At 41.1% G+C, this 14900-nt stretch overlaps 2 protein-coding genes across 2 annotated transcripts; one reads left to right on the forward strand and one right to left on the reverse strand.

Moving 5' to 3' along the window:
* Positions 1–862: 862 nt before the first annotated feature.
* LOC110042467 (neurexin-3-like) lies at positions 863–6581 on the reverse strand. Its single transcript, XM_020747847.2, has 2 exons — positions 5702–6581; positions 863–3665 (listed from the first exon to the last, which is right to left on the reverse strand). The coding sequence occupies exons 1-2, from the start codon at positions 6432–6434 to the stop codon at positions 2338–2340; spliced, it is 2061 nt and encodes a 686-aa protein (XP_020603506.2). The 5' UTR covers positions 6435–6581; the 3' UTR covers positions 863–2337.
* A 1648-nt stretch (positions 6582–8229) lies between these two features.
* LOC110042474 (uncharacterized) lies at positions 8230–12536 on the forward strand. The gene is made up of 2 exons (XM_020747854.2): positions 8230–8580; positions 9712–12536. Exons 1-2 carry the CDS (start codon positions 8325–8327, stop codon positions 11901–11903), a joined length of 2448 nt encoding a protein of 815 aa, XP_020603513.2. The 5' UTR covers positions 8230–8324; the 3' UTR covers positions 11904–12536.
* The last annotated feature ends 2364 nt before the right edge of the window (positions 12537–14900 follow it).

Here is a 14900-nt window from a genome sequence, read left to right on the forward strand (position 1 = left end):
TATTTGTGAATTAACTTTGGACATGTAGGCAGAGTACTCTGTTGTCGGTATCACAGGAACTTTTAGTGAGTGCTCAGCAATCACTAGTGGTGGATCCAGAGGTACACAAAGGGAAGTGCAAGTGAAGGTGTCAGCGTTCGTCCATTTCTTGCACGTGTAGGGAAAGGTTGGCCCTTCCTTTTGCATCCATAAGGAGGCGGGTTGGGAGGGCAAAACATGTTTGGCCCGCCTGCCTTCCCGATATTCATCAGCAAAATGGGAAGCTCTTCAATTCCCCTAATGTTCGCATAACATCAAGTAAGTAATTATAATCCATCAAATATTTTCGCTCGCGCGCGATTGGTCTAAACGCGTCACGTGACCGAATATTCCTCAGCTAAAACTAGGGAATATCCGCGGATATTCCCCAATTTTCAAAACCGCGTGTGTTGCGAAAAATATTTGAAGGATAATAAACAATATAGCCTCGATTTGGCATGAAAATATGCTCGCATATTTGTCCGTGGACATTATCTGTTCCTCAAAGCTCACAGTTTTCTTCGAGCTACGCTTTCGGAAAACTGTTCGCTTCGCGGAACAGATAATGTCCGCAGACAAATATCCTGGCATATTTTCGCGCCAAATGGAGACCATCGTTTATATATTCACCTTTCAATAGACAATATTCGTATTCTCGGTATTGGACTGGAACTAGCTTGCAGTGCGGGCTCATGCGAGGGAATGTCATTAAAAAAAATGCTATTTGCATTTGAAGACTCGCCACATTAGCCTCAATTGCAAGTTACTCAATTACCGAGAATACGAATATGGTCTAATGAGCGGAGTTTGATCTGCCCTGTACGTAATCACCGCAGGTCAGCACTTTTGATGCAGATAAATTACTTTAATACACCTTGCGATCGATGTTACCTGTTTGGTTTCAATTTATCAATACCATTCATATGGCATTTTAACTACACTGAGAAGTTCCTAAACTCGTTATACATGTGGACTTTGTGAGAAATATTTACAAACACATTGCTCATCGAATATAAAAGATGCCTTTAAGAATGGAACTCTCTGTAAAGCACAAACCGTCCAACACTAAAACGCCCACTACAATCCTGAGACCGATTGTCAGTCACATTACAAGTCTTTGAATATTGGCATGGAAATTATTTCAAGTTGGGATAATGTAGACATTACGTTCAACTAGCTACTAATAAAAATACGGGCTATTTCTTTTCTAATCAAAAATATCGTCTTCCTGTCCTGGAATCATGATTAAAATGTAACATAATTTTCTGTACTCATAGCGCAATAATTTTTTTTGAAAGTACACACTCGTCCACAAGCATATTAATACTCTGAGATCGCAATTAGTACATGTTAAGGACAAAACAGAAAACCTTAAAAACCGCAGAGCAGTCTATTACATCCATTGCGACAAAGAATATGCCGGCGAAACCTCTCGTTTATTAGAATCTAGAGTAAAGAAACATCTTCCGAGGAATTCATTAGCCATGTATGAACATTGCCAGCCCACGGGACATTCGTTGGATTCTAGCAAAACAAACGTTCTTGCCATAGAAAGCAACACGTTCAAACGTCGCATAACGGAGGCAATTGAGATCCGGTTACGAAAGCCCTCTTTGAACAGAGACAATGTTTTCGAATTGGCTAACATCTATGACGTCAGTTTAGCTCTTTAGAGACCCTAATGAACATCATATAACCCTTCTCAAAATTCACATTTTTATTGTGGCCGACGAAGTTTGGTTGAGCTGAACGAAACATTCCATTCCATAGTGCGCTCTGGGTACACAAAATCATTTTATAAGTTATTTATTTCTTTTCTGGTCAAGGGTCACCAAGAGCTAACGAATGAGTCTGTTCAAGATGCGGTTTGTTGTCTCTACTTTAAAGCTCTTTTCGTACTCGTGACGTGTTTGATCACTTGTGATCTCTGATTGGTTTACACTCAATTTTCGCGCGCAAGTAACAACCAGTCAGAAACACAACACAGATCTCTGTTAAACTACGTCATCAATATGGAATTTTTAGAACCCAGTCTCAGACGTGTCTTAAACCGGTTAAAAAGTGTGCGATTCGGGAAGTCTAGTTTGTTTTGTTTATACCAGATAGATGCGACTACAAGCCATTAAGGTAAGTCAGGTTGCTTAGTAACGACAATCTTCAGAAGATTGCGTGTGATTCCTTCTACAAGTGGCGCAATTCGTAGAATTTTTTGAGGCCAAATAAATTGAAAAACAGTTTGACATCGGATGTAAGCATGAGACATCAAAAAGGCAACAAAGAACTCATGCATCAAAGGAAGTACAGTTTTCAGTCTATCTTTTAGACATCTGTATTTTCTGCTTGTAGACATGTTTCTCTGCTGCCATTATATATTCCTGTCCATTGAGGATTGTTTTTGTTCTTACAGAGCCACCAAATAGCAAAGATGCAAAACAAGACGAGCACGGTCGCCACTACTATAATGCCAGCGATCAGCGTCCATTTTTTACTGCTGTCGTGTTTTACTGTAACGCGTTTTTTTACTTGATTGTTACCATCGTCACGCGGCAAGGTCCTAGGACGAGGGGAGGCACTACTTCCGCCCGCGGAGCCTGGTTCAGCGGAACCCTGGCCTGATTCATAAACATTCTCACACGCATCTTCGTCGTCTCCGACACAGGGCGTTTGCGAAATGTCTGACTCGCCTTCGGTCTCAGCCTCGGGTGCCTTGGAAGGAAGCCCTTTTAAAAAATTTTTCTTGCTGTTGTTATTCGGGATTTTGTTTTCGTTAATCTCACGATCCCCTGAGACTTCGGAAAATATGCCCGACTCCTCTACCACCGAACCACTTTCACCCGAGTTCTCTTCCGATCCGGACCCTTCTGATCTGCAATCGTCTTCGTCATCTGAGCAAGGCATTATTGAATTTCCAGAAAAACTGACCGCTGACACGTGTGTATAATCCTTGGTGGTTACCATCCGTGCGGTTTTATATGAAGTGATAGGTTGAACCCTCTTTTTACTTGTTACCGCTGCTTCCGTTGTTTGTTCTGAGGTTACAAGAGGTGTAGTTGATGGTTTTGCGACAGTCGTTGGAGGCAGGTCCTGTGAACTCTCACAACTCCACCTTGGGTGACCTTGGGTTGTGAAGCCCTCTTTCCCGTTAATAAGTTCTTGAAGGATGTCCACATTATTGAAATTTATTTCCTGAAAACAGCCTACGAATGATATTCTTGGCAAACGCTGATTCCAAGAGAAACCACTCGTCCCCATTCCACCGATCAGGACGTCCCCCTCACCTTGTTTAAGGTCAAACGATATAAATGTTCCCGGAAAACTCCTCCTTACGTGAAAGGCTCCGTCAATTACTAAGTCAAGCTGACGTTGGTCTCTTCGAATGTCAACGGAATGCCAAGCATTATCACTGATCACTTTGTCACTCAAGTGTACGTAGATTTCACCCCATCCAAGGTTCCATCGTACGAGGAGGGAGCCGCGGTTTAGCTCAATTCCTAAATAGTCCCTTCCACGGCCGCTCACCAAAAGTGAACCATTTTGACTGGCTGTTTTGAATCGCAAAATGATTCGATCATGTCGCGTTGAGATGCCTTTTTCGGAACGATTGAACACCACGTAATCTGATTGGCTAAGACCAAGAACCGGACGTGCTGTGAATGTAAGCATAAGGACACTTAGTGGTAAGTCGATATGGAATAGTCTGGTACAGTGTAATAAAATGTCGTGACTAGATAGCGTTTTTTTTTACCCTGTCACACAACACTTCCACTCGTTGAAGTGAGCATGGCGTAATGATATAAATAGAAGAAGGATCCTTCTTTTTCATGAGTTAGAGTTAAGTAAACACACAGTCCTGGTCGCGGCGAAACCACGGCCACAGGTAGCACACTGAATAAAAGAGTGTTTAATCCATTGGGAAATGGAGAGATTGGTAGCTGTTGAAACATTTGTAAAAAGCCTCGTTGAAACAACTTATACCGATTACGCATCACCGCCATCATGATTCAAAATAATTTGAGCGATCTAAGAGGTCTGCTTATCAGAAAATCCGATCATTACAAAAGACATAGGCCTGCAGGGCGTACCTGGATCACATGCAAAGGAAAATAACCACTAACCCCCTCGAAGGGCGATTTACAGTCAAACAGGATGTTTATTCCGCTAATATTTACACCGTTGGGGGTATATTGCTCCAATATCGATTGGCAGTTCCTCAAACAACTGCTAAATTTAATCCAAACTTGCTGAAGGAAGTCACGTTTGCTAGGACCTGTTAGAAGAACAGTTTCGTTTTAACAGATTATGGTTTTAATTTTTCCTGTATTAACTTCAATGACTGAAATCGCTTCTGCGTTCGTTTGTTCTCAGTTTGGCCAAATGAAAAACTCAAAGGGGACATGGGAACTTTCTCGAGCAGATTTAAATTGAACTGACCGCAAAATGCTTGGATTAACCAGCAATCATTGGAAACTTACGCCACAACATCAACAACGTTGTGCGAAATAGAAATTCCGATTTGAGTGAAAGATCGTTAGCAAGGTAACGGTGAAATATATTACACCTTCCTCTGTGTTGCTAACCTTGTCATTTCAATTTTCCTTTCAGATTTCTAATTATTTCTCTGAATGTCAGCTCTGGTTGAAAATTTGATGGTTCAATGTTCATTCTCAACATTTCTTCCAAAGCAATCTCTTCTGGTCCCGATCTTTTTATTTTCCAAACAATCCTTTGATAACATCACGAGAAATATCTCGAGAAATAACATAACATAACTTTTGTGCATTTTCTTATAACATGAATGCTGGAGTGTTTAGATCTATGTCTCTAATCTCTAAAGAACCATACACGATGGGTATACTATTCTCTATTTCAGTTGGAACCCCGCCAGCACTAATATGGAATTTAACACACTGTGCTGCAATTCGCGTAACCTTTTGATATGACAAGACGTTTCACATTGTATTTATCATCCGTTTGTTCACGGCTGTGGTCGGTCTAAACTATAGACTCCTAATGCGTGCGATTTGTTGAGCACATGGAACACATTTACTCTGGTCCAGACATGGGATCGCGTGATGTTATAAATTGGCGAATGTGTGAAAACAAATTACATCAAATAATAGCGAAACCGAACTGCTTCTGCAATTTTACGACTCCCGACTACGTTTTAATTACAATGTCCAAGTGGTTTGAGCCATAAGAGGCTGGGAAAAAGTATATGGCCCTGACGTAAAGCAGTGATTCATGTGAAAAATCAAAGCACAAGGTTTTGTTGTTGTAACAGGAAAAGAAAGATGACACTCGCTTGAGCTTTCAACCTCAGAGTATCGGCTGACGCAATGAGCTGCAATGTCTACTCCAGAAAGATTTTTCCGCTTACATGCTACAATTCCCTGTAAAGTTGATAAAAAGCTATAAAATAACTTCTGATATTACGATAAAGAGAGCCGGTACTGACAGTTTATGACGAGAAGGGTTTTAAAATCGACTGAAAGACTACTGAATAACTAAAGCTAGCAAGAAACCGCAAGTAATAAAATATGTAATGGCAACATTCTTTCTCAGTGTTTTCTTATCAGAAACAAATGTGCCTTTCGTGCAAGTTAGAGCATATCACAGATAAAAATCGCTAAATAAACATTAGGCTGTTATGGTTAAAGGCACACTACTTCATGTTTTAAGATACCTTGTTCGCAAGCGGCTCCTCTGAAGCCAGTGGCCGTACAGTCGCACTTAGTTGTGATGAATCGGTTCAGACATGTGCCATTATTGAGACATGTATTTTCTTTCTCACACTTGTCAATACAACCAGGAGCTATTCCATCCGAGTTCTCCACGATCGCCGTTCTTCTATTCCCTCGCCTTGCTGGGTACTCAAACAATTCTATGTCTGCTATACATCCCAGAAATCTGCTCAGAAGAATCACCGAAGGCTGGGTGAGTCTGTTTGCGCTGAGTTTAGTCGGTAGTCCACCAAAGTACATCGGACTTTTGATGATTAATCGCGTCTTCTCGGGGCTCTCTATTGTTGATTTCCATCGATTGTCCACAGAGATTGTCGTTATACCATCGTTCTTCTCTAATAAAACTTGATGCCAGGCTAAGTCGTTCAAATTTTCCCCGACTTCGACCGCCATTGCCCCGGATCGTGTTCCATGGCTGCATGTCAATAGTATTGTCCCTTTAGACAGTTCAACTCGTAAGAAATTCGTCTGTCCCACGTCGTCCATGTACAATAGCAGCGCATTTGCCAGGATAGTTTTGAAGCGAAATCCAAGCCCCTTGGTTTCTGAGACATTCCATCTTTTCACTTGAAGGAATGAAGTGCGGGCATTTGTAAGCGTCTCCGCAGAAGTCCGATTAAGCATGAAAGACACCCAGACGTACAACAGACAGGGAACATTCAAAATGGCATACATCGCTTATTTTCTACGTTTGTATCGCGACCAGTTAATCGAGAATTCTCTCTATCTTGCGCGCTTGTAGATATCTTTGCTCCACGCATCACTCTCCTTGTCTACGCGAGAGAGCCGATCAGTTATAACTTTCGATAAACCGGAAGGAAATTTAAACCACGCCTACAGTGTTTGTTACTATTTTTTGGCACATAATCACGACATTGGCATGATTGAACACAGCGCTGATCAGTCAACTTCGATTGGAATCTTACAAGTAATTCTCCCTACAATGTTCACCCTTTGTTATATATGCTGATTAGGAGAATTGAGGGCCAATTACCAAACTAAGTGAGGTGAAAGTCTTTTTGAAAATCAATGCAATCCAAGCACCCTCTCGCTATATGACCCTATATCTGTTAGCCGTTGGACTGATTTTATTTCAAAATATCAACAGTTGTAGTGAAACAAACCGCACAATGGGCCATTCAAGTGTAAAGTAACGACGGAAAAATTGAGATATTCATTAACTGTCTTTAGTTACATTTTATCCTCTGCGTTGGTCTTAAAAATAAAAGAATCTGTCCGGAATCATAGCTCAGGGCATCAGGGATACCTTGAGGCATGAAATTTTCGCGGGAGTTTAATTTCGCGGATTTTGGATTTTTCGAGTTTCGCGCGAACAAATTTTCGCGACACTTTACTCCTGGGAATAATTTTTCGCGGATTTCCTGTACGGTACTTGAAAGTAACAAAAACGGAAGCCATTTGGTAATTTCGTTGTTTAGAGTATTTTTTTTTTTAATTTGTCAACTCCGATTACAACTGAAAGAGCGGGTACTCCGGTATGATTCATACTGCAGTGCTATCTATAGAGGGGTAGAGTTACGTACAGAGTTGTCTTTACAGAGGTCAGACTCTCAATTGCATTACCGTACTTATTGTAAAGAAAATACGGTAGGTCGTTTTCGTTACACTGTTTGCAACCAATTTCATTGAAACTCAGTGATGTTAATAAACCTGAGTAACTTAGTGCACTATTCTGCGTAATTTTCTAGCGTATTTGTGACCATTAGTCTTCGCTAAAATGGCTGCCAAAACGGTGAGCAATCGAAACGGGCTTCCTATAAATGACTACACAGTCTGAAAACCCCAAGATTTACGTTTTCCTTTCAGCACTCGATTGCAATGAGTTCTTTTCAGTATTACACCGTGCAACCTTGTTTCACCTCATCTCATTGATCGTCGCCAATTATCAATGAATAATCAGTTGATTACCCATCGATTACTCATTGATTATTCATTGATGTCATTGATCATCGATTAGATACCCCTGGTAAGTACATACCAGTCAGTTACAACTTTATTTACAGTGGCGGATCTAGGCGAGGGGCCCGGGCGGCCCGCCCACCCCTCCCCCCTTATTTTGGGTAAAAAAAGAAGAAATCACAGAAAGAAGAAAAGCCGATAGGGCAAGCAAAACAACCCCCCGCCCCCCAACCCCCTCCCTCCTTAGCTCAAGGTCTAGTCTGGATCTGCCACTGATTTATTTAGTGTAATTCTAGACCTATGAAAAGTTATCTTACTGAATAAATAAACTCAGGAGCTTGATTGCGTGACAAGTCCACTGACGTACGCCGATACAAAACCATAGTAAACAAAGCATTTTGAATATCAATTAAACCAGGTGGTCCATAATTAAAAGAAGATCCATATAGGTATGCATTACAAATTGGGAGACGTGAAACAATTTTAGACGCATGGTTTTCCCGGAAAAATGACGGGTTTCCTATTGGTCTCTCATATTCACGTGACTCGTAGTTTCCGGCATCAAGTTCCGCTCTGAAAGCAAAGTTACAGGTATAGTTATAAATATATTCTGGCATCACTCTTTGGTCGTTCAAACGATCGACCATGCTCCGGTTGGCTTTTACTCAGCTGCTCTGCTTGATTTGGTCTGTGTTATGCGCAGGCCTTGTTTATGAATGCAGTTTTGATGGCACGAAATTGAAAGAAGGACCAGAGCAAAATTTGTCGCCATCGATTACTCCGCTCACGTTTGCTAGGCAACTTCCGCTTTCCAGAACACTGTCTCACTCGTGTATCGTAAGGACGGACTCAAAGGAAAGTTTCTTACATGTTAAAGCCAAGACTTATGGAGCAACTCGCGGTAGGTTGGTTTGTATTTCATTTCACACCGTTGGGAGAATGTTGCTTATGCGCTTGTAGTTTATATACCGATCGAACACAAAAATTATGTTACACAAACCGAAAGTGCCTCATTGTTGGCTAAGGGTTTCTCCTCTTGTTATTGCTTGGGGAGGAGTGCATATAAAGTGCTTCTGTTAGGTTACTGTTCTCTACGTTTTCTTACGGGGTTCATTTTAATTTCCATCGGTAGGGAACCAGTTCCGCGGACTATTTAATATAGCAACACTTAAATGTGATTTGTCTCTAAAATACGTCACAACAGTTAGTAATCACTGTAAAATCCTTCGAATTTTTACTTAGCGATGTTGTAAAATTTCAAATTTCTGACGCGAGTGGCATCTATTCACGGAAAGCTTCCAGTTTCAATTTCTTCGGACAGTCGGAATGAGTTGCGTGAGCGGTATTGCGTTACAATTCTTAGAATCGATATAAAATCGCTCAACTGGAACAAGCAAGCGGTCGACGAGCAGGGTCTGGGAGAGAAAAGGATACCCGCTCGTACCTCAGATCCCGCTCGTCGCCCTCCCGCTTTTTCGATCGTCCACACTGACCGAGAGCCTGGAACAGGCTTCGATAATTAAGGCTCCGTCCATACTACGCAGGAGAAATTTGAAAATGTAGCTTTACTTTTACGATGAGGTCTACCTTCTACAGTAATCCGTTACCAAAACGGACCTTTTTCAAAAACGCTCTTTGCTCTTCAAACCGGAGAAATTTGAAAACCCCAGCTTTTCGTTTTCATCTGGACGAAAACGATGACATAATAATGACATCATAATGTGATTTCCCTGCCTGCCTGAGGTTTGCTCAAATCTAAAAAGACCGGTGATTATTGCGGTTTCAAATTTCTCCGGCGTAGTGTGGACGGAAAACATTTGATGCGCTGTCGTGAAAACTAGGCGTCTGCGTTTTCAGAGTGACGACGTCGTTTTCAAACTTCTCCCACGTAGTGTGGACGGGGCCTTGTGAATGAAGCTGAATGAGTCATGCCCAAACAAAGACTCAACGCATTTGTTCCCTCGCACGCAAACCAGCACAGAGGTTTCTCTAGAAACTAATTAATTTGCCGCTAATCTCTTTGTTCTGCTAGGAGCACTTCATGTGGCAGTCTATGATGCTGATGAGGCTTCGCTAGGTCAGCTAGATATTCCTGTTACTGGCTCCTGGAGAAAGATGAGCACGTGCCCACAGAAATCTGGCCAGGGTTATCTGGTGCAATTTACAGGAACCCCAAACGTAAGTTACACTGCTGAAATTTATGATGACGTGCCGAATGTGACATTAGGTAAAGAAGTGAGCTTTGACATCTCAACACAGTCCCCATCGCAGATATTTCAGTTCAAGCCAATGAAGGGAATCTCCAAGAAACAACTCGATATCACCGTGGAGTCAAATTCAACGATTTCAGCTTACTTAAAAGTGTCCCACACTTGCAAAAAGGTCGCAGCTAACGACATTAAGTATCTTGATTACAATGGCGGATCTTTGAGGCTAAGCTTTGATAAAAAGGGGCGGATTACTCTGTCTAAAGCTTCTGTACCTCCTCTGAAAGATTCGGGCGCCGCCTGGTTCATCGGCATAGCACTGAAGGACAAACCTGATGGTGGAAATGTCACAAAAACTGTACGATTAACTCTGACAAGCTCGTTTGACTACGACTACGGTAAACCGTTCTATTTTTTAATCGGTACGTCTTTCTTTGGAGGTATCGTGGTGGCGTTGTGGGCGTTGTTATGTTTCAGAGAGCCGTATATCCTAGCGCACGAGGACAGTCACCTTGATGACACTACTAATGCCAGTTTCTCTATTTCTGGCACTGGCTTTAAAGCCAATCTAAAAAGCCTGTTTTCGTCTTGCTGGGGACAAAACGGAGGAGAAAGTGACGAGCTACGCCCACTGTTGCGCGGATCAAGAGACCGGAAACCATTGACCTGGAAGGAAGTGGCTCGTGCCATGAAAAACGTTTTGTTTCACCACTGGTTCACTAAAGGACCCAAGACGTTCTCTTACACCACGTGCATTGTTGGCTTTGTCCTTTTGGTGGGCGCGTTTCAGTTTGTCTTTGAAGATTGGCATCTGATGATCCAGGATGGCGACAGGGACAGGTGTTATTACAATGACCTGTGCTATAGAGTGAGTGGATATGACATCCCGTTCAACTTGATGATAAGCAATTTAGCGTACATGATTCACGGCTTGATTCTCTGTTGGTCCGTGTGGATCATGGAAGCTGAGCTGCTGGCCTGGTGTCATAGAATGGAACGCAGGAACAGACTCAAAACCCCCCGTCTGCCCGTTAATCAAATTGAACTGCCTAAGCATGTCCTGAAATGCCCCAACATTAATGCGCATTTTGCTACAATGTCTGTTCCACCTCTACTAACCAACCCAGAGGAAGCCATTTTATTGCATGCTGAAGCGCATAAGAGAAAATATACCTTTTCCATCGGCTACGCCTTTGCCTGGGGGTTAATTTTTGAGGGTTGCTTTTCCATGTTATATCATTTTTGCCCCACCAAATTAACTTTCCAGTTCGATACTGCGTTCATGTTCGTCATTTCAGGTTTGATTGTTCTTTCATTGTACAATGGCATCAGTTTCAAAGAGTGCGCTAATGGTCAGGAAATCCAACAGCCTGTGGATGCCAGCAATTTTTTCCTTTACTTCATAGTTCCGCTGTATGTGTTCAATTACTTCGGTTCTTTGTACTATTCCAATACTGAGAGCTTGAGTTTAGGAATGCAAATTTTTTTTGTACTTTGTCTGGTAGTATATTATATCATCATTTTTTCATGGGCGGGTGTAAAGCTATTTTACAACATATCAAGTTGGGGCGATTTTAAAAGGTGCGATGCGCTAACGAAGGCTGTGATATTCATTGTAATCGTGGCGCTTGCGAGCATTGTTCTCCCCGTGTTGTTTAAAACAAATTTTCCGAACATGTTTTTGTTCAGTTGCATATTAGCTTGCCTTCTTGCCATTATTGGCAAAGTTGTGATTAAGTTCTGGCGAAGCGAGCGCTCTCATTGGACGATTAAAAAAGTTGCATTCCGCATCTTCCAAGGCTCGTATGTTTTGGCCACGCTAGGGGTTATGGGTACTGCGGTCTGGATTTTTTCCCTGAAGGCAACGACAGATAAAGTGAAACCTCCCGAAATCTCTCGTGATCTGAACCAAGCCTGCGCGGTAGTGGGTTTCTTTGATTACCATGACCTATGGCACATATTGTCTTCCTTCGCGCTTCTAATGGGAGCTTATTTAGTCCTATATATCAGCGAATGAGCTCGAGGTATTCACTGTGATACTTATCAACCTGGCCTGTAGCAAGCGCGTGAAAAGAGGCGCGAACCGTTTTGTATCTGATTGGTTAAGTATGCTGTACAGATTTTCCAGCTCTAAGAGCTACAAAGGATCTGCTGTGATTTCCCTGTTATAAATGTATCCCCAAGAGATTATTACTACGTTTTGTTAACACGTATGTAGTTTGTACTTACTTTTAGCTCAAAGCCAGACGTTACGCGTCTTAATAAATGATTAATTGATTGATTATGTGAGGAAACTCCACGTAAACTTTATGATTGTACAAAAGAAGAAATTAGATATATTTTAAAGAATAAAAGTTGCTACAATAAACAGATTTTCTAATACATGTATACAGCTAAAGCAGAGTGTTTCAGTTTCAGTTTTTTTTTTATCGCACACTATTTACAGAAAAACAACCTAACGTAAGATGGTTTACAATGATATAGGAAAAATAAATACAGATAGAAATTAACTAGAAGAAACAATATTTAATTGTGTACAGTGACCAAAGTAGCCAATGAGCTACATTTGAGTGAATACATTTGAATGGTAAACAGCTTTTGTAATAAATTAACCGTAGTAATTATTTAGCAATAAAGGATGGCAAACATATTCTTGTTGCTGCTTGGTGTATTGTACAAAAATGTCAATTCGGCTGTGTATGCCTGATGATATATCTTCCTTCAAGTCGAAAATCACTGCGGTAAGTCGCGATGTCCCATCTAGCTGATCTGGACGCTACAGCTAGCAGCTTTGATTCTCGTAGAGGTTTAAAACTTGCTTAAGTTTCTGGGTTGTACGTTGAAATACAGTTTTAAGCTGGCCTTCAGTGAACAGTACTCTTTAATGAAGGGTAGTACGACAAAATAGAAAGTTCCCAGGTCGCCTATGGGTGGCTTTCCACAGCTCTCCATATTTTTATTATTTTGCTGCTGACACCATTAGGGCGCCTGTTCACAGGCTCACGAGCAAGTTAGTGTTTAAGACTTTCCATAACCTGGTCGCACGTAAGAGTTATACCGCTTTTTCTTCTTGGCTTTCAAACCAGAATGTATCTTTGGACACTTTGACATTTGAAAATATATTGTTTGGAGTGTTCAACAACAACGAAGACTTTATTATCCTGAATCACTTGATACTGCTAGGAAAGTTTTTTATTTATAAATGTAAATTAAATAAAATTAAACCAACATTAACAATATTTTTAGCAAAGACAAAAACCGTTTATTACATTGAAAAAAAAATAGCTACCAAAAATAACCAACTTTATAAACATTACAAAAAGTGGGAAAAACTAATGCCATCTCTTAATAATAGTTGAGCTTAATTTGTAATTTCTCCTTCTCAGCATGTCACTAACTCACTTTCTTTTTTTTTTTTTTTTTTTTTTTTTTTTTTTTTTTTCTGTATTTGGGTAGCTGCACTATTGTAAACAACGCATTGTATATTCTTTAGGTATAATTAGGCTACGATTAGTAATTATAATTTGTTGTATGTAATCTATTGTAGTTATGACGTATTGTAAGTATTGTAACTAGTGTTATGTCTTGTGTTGTATTGTATGTATTATAACCCAAAATGTTGAAAAGAAAAAAAAAATTACACAAAAAAAAAAAAAAAAAAAAAAAAAAAGAGTTATACCGTTTAATTTAACTTTAACCTTAAGATAGGAAAACAAGAGAGGATTGGTGCATTTTTGTCAAAGGGATACTGTCACTCGCGATCGGCTCCACTCCTCCCCACCTCCGATCTCAAATCCTGTTTCGCTTTTTCATCTTGTTTCACGAGTACGTTCGATCAAGGGTTGGTAGTCACTGGGGCCCATTAACAGTATAAACTTAACCTTCAGTGGAGCTAAAGGTGACAAAGAGACATCCTTCAGTGGGCCTCTAGCATGTCTTGAGTGATTCCGAGTTGATTCTTTCAGTCTTGAATAATGACACATCCTGTCTGGCTATGCCAAGCTGATGAATCTCACCCAGACCGAAGTTAGCTGTCCATCGCACGTGTAGTTTGGCTCTGCGCATCGTATCCGGTTTGGCCGAAAAAAGGAGGTGTGATGTACTTCATATGGATGGGTATTTGTTCCGCCCGTGCATGTTCGTGTCCTTAAAAATGATCCATTTTTACCGCCTGTTTCGGTCATGTGGCTTCTTGCATAGACGGAGGGTGGTAAATGATATTGTCAAAGGCCTTAATTTTCCCTGTGACTTGAAGTTCCAAAACTTCATAAGCTTTCTAGGTTCATGCGGAAAATGTCTCCATTTCTTTTATGAAACGTGAAAGGCCTATTTTACTTTCCGTGAATTGCGAATTGGCCTTCTTTTTTTTTTCCCGTAAAATGTGATCCAGAACCCCTCAGTCACCCCCTGGGGGGACGACTCCCATATGAAAAGATCGAGAATGTTCGGGGTATAATCAAGGATTCTGGTCTCACTTGGGTGTTCATGACCAAACGCCACTACTTTTTGCTGTCAATTATGGTATCTTTTAGAGTGCACTCAAAGAAATAATAATTAAAAACCATTTTTATTTCTGTCTTTAGGCTTGATTTCCGCTGGTCTCTCGAGACTGGTCAACTAACGAGGACTCCTCTCCTAAACAGCGGTTGGTAATCGAACCTATTCCGTTTAAAGAGGGAGCTTTTAGGGATCAAATAAAGCTCCAACCACGCCCATATTAGTCTCTTTTAAGGGTTTATTTAGCTCCGACGAGCATCCCCGTTTTATTCATATGAGAGTCACCTCCCGCCTCCCGCGTCCACCATTCTCTAGGCTTGATCCAGGTTTACTCTTTGGGCGCGCATATTTTTGGGATATTTCTTTACCGGCGCGATACTGCCTGTTGACCGCGCAGGAAAAGAACTTGACTCGTGCTTCGTGATGTAGTCTCTCGTGTCGCTCTGCTGTAAGCTGGAAGAATTTTCTCATTCCAAGAGAATAAAAAATTCTTTGGCAAGAGAGGATGATCGAATCA

The sequence above is a fragment of the Orbicella faveolata genome, unplaced genomic scaffold (genome assembly GCF_042242905.1).
Source record: "Orbicella faveolata isolate gen_17 unplaced genomic scaffold, um_ofav_v1 contig_24, whole genome shotgun sequence".
In the NCBI taxonomy this organism is placed as follows: domain Eukaryota; kingdom Metazoa; phylum Cnidaria; class Anthozoa; order Scleractinia; family Merulinidae; genus Orbicella; species Orbicella faveolata.

Coding starts and splice junctions, on each gene's coding strand:
- LOC110042467 (XM_020747847.2), bottom strand. CDS start 6,434: ATGTATGCCATTTTGAATGTTCCCTGTCTGTTGTACGTCTGGGTGTCT. Junction 3,666..5,701: donor AGGAGCCGCTTGCGAACAAG/GTATCTTAAAAC, acceptor TTACATTCACAG/CACGTCCGGTTCTTGGTCTT.
- LOC110042474 (XM_020747854.2), top strand. CDS start 8,325: ATGCTCCGGTTGGCTTTTACTCAGCTGCTCTGCTTGATTTGGTCTGTG. Junction 8,581..9,711: donor GACTTATGGAGCAACTCGCG/GTAGGTTGGTTT, acceptor TTGTTCTGCTAG/GAGCACTTCATGTGGCAGTC.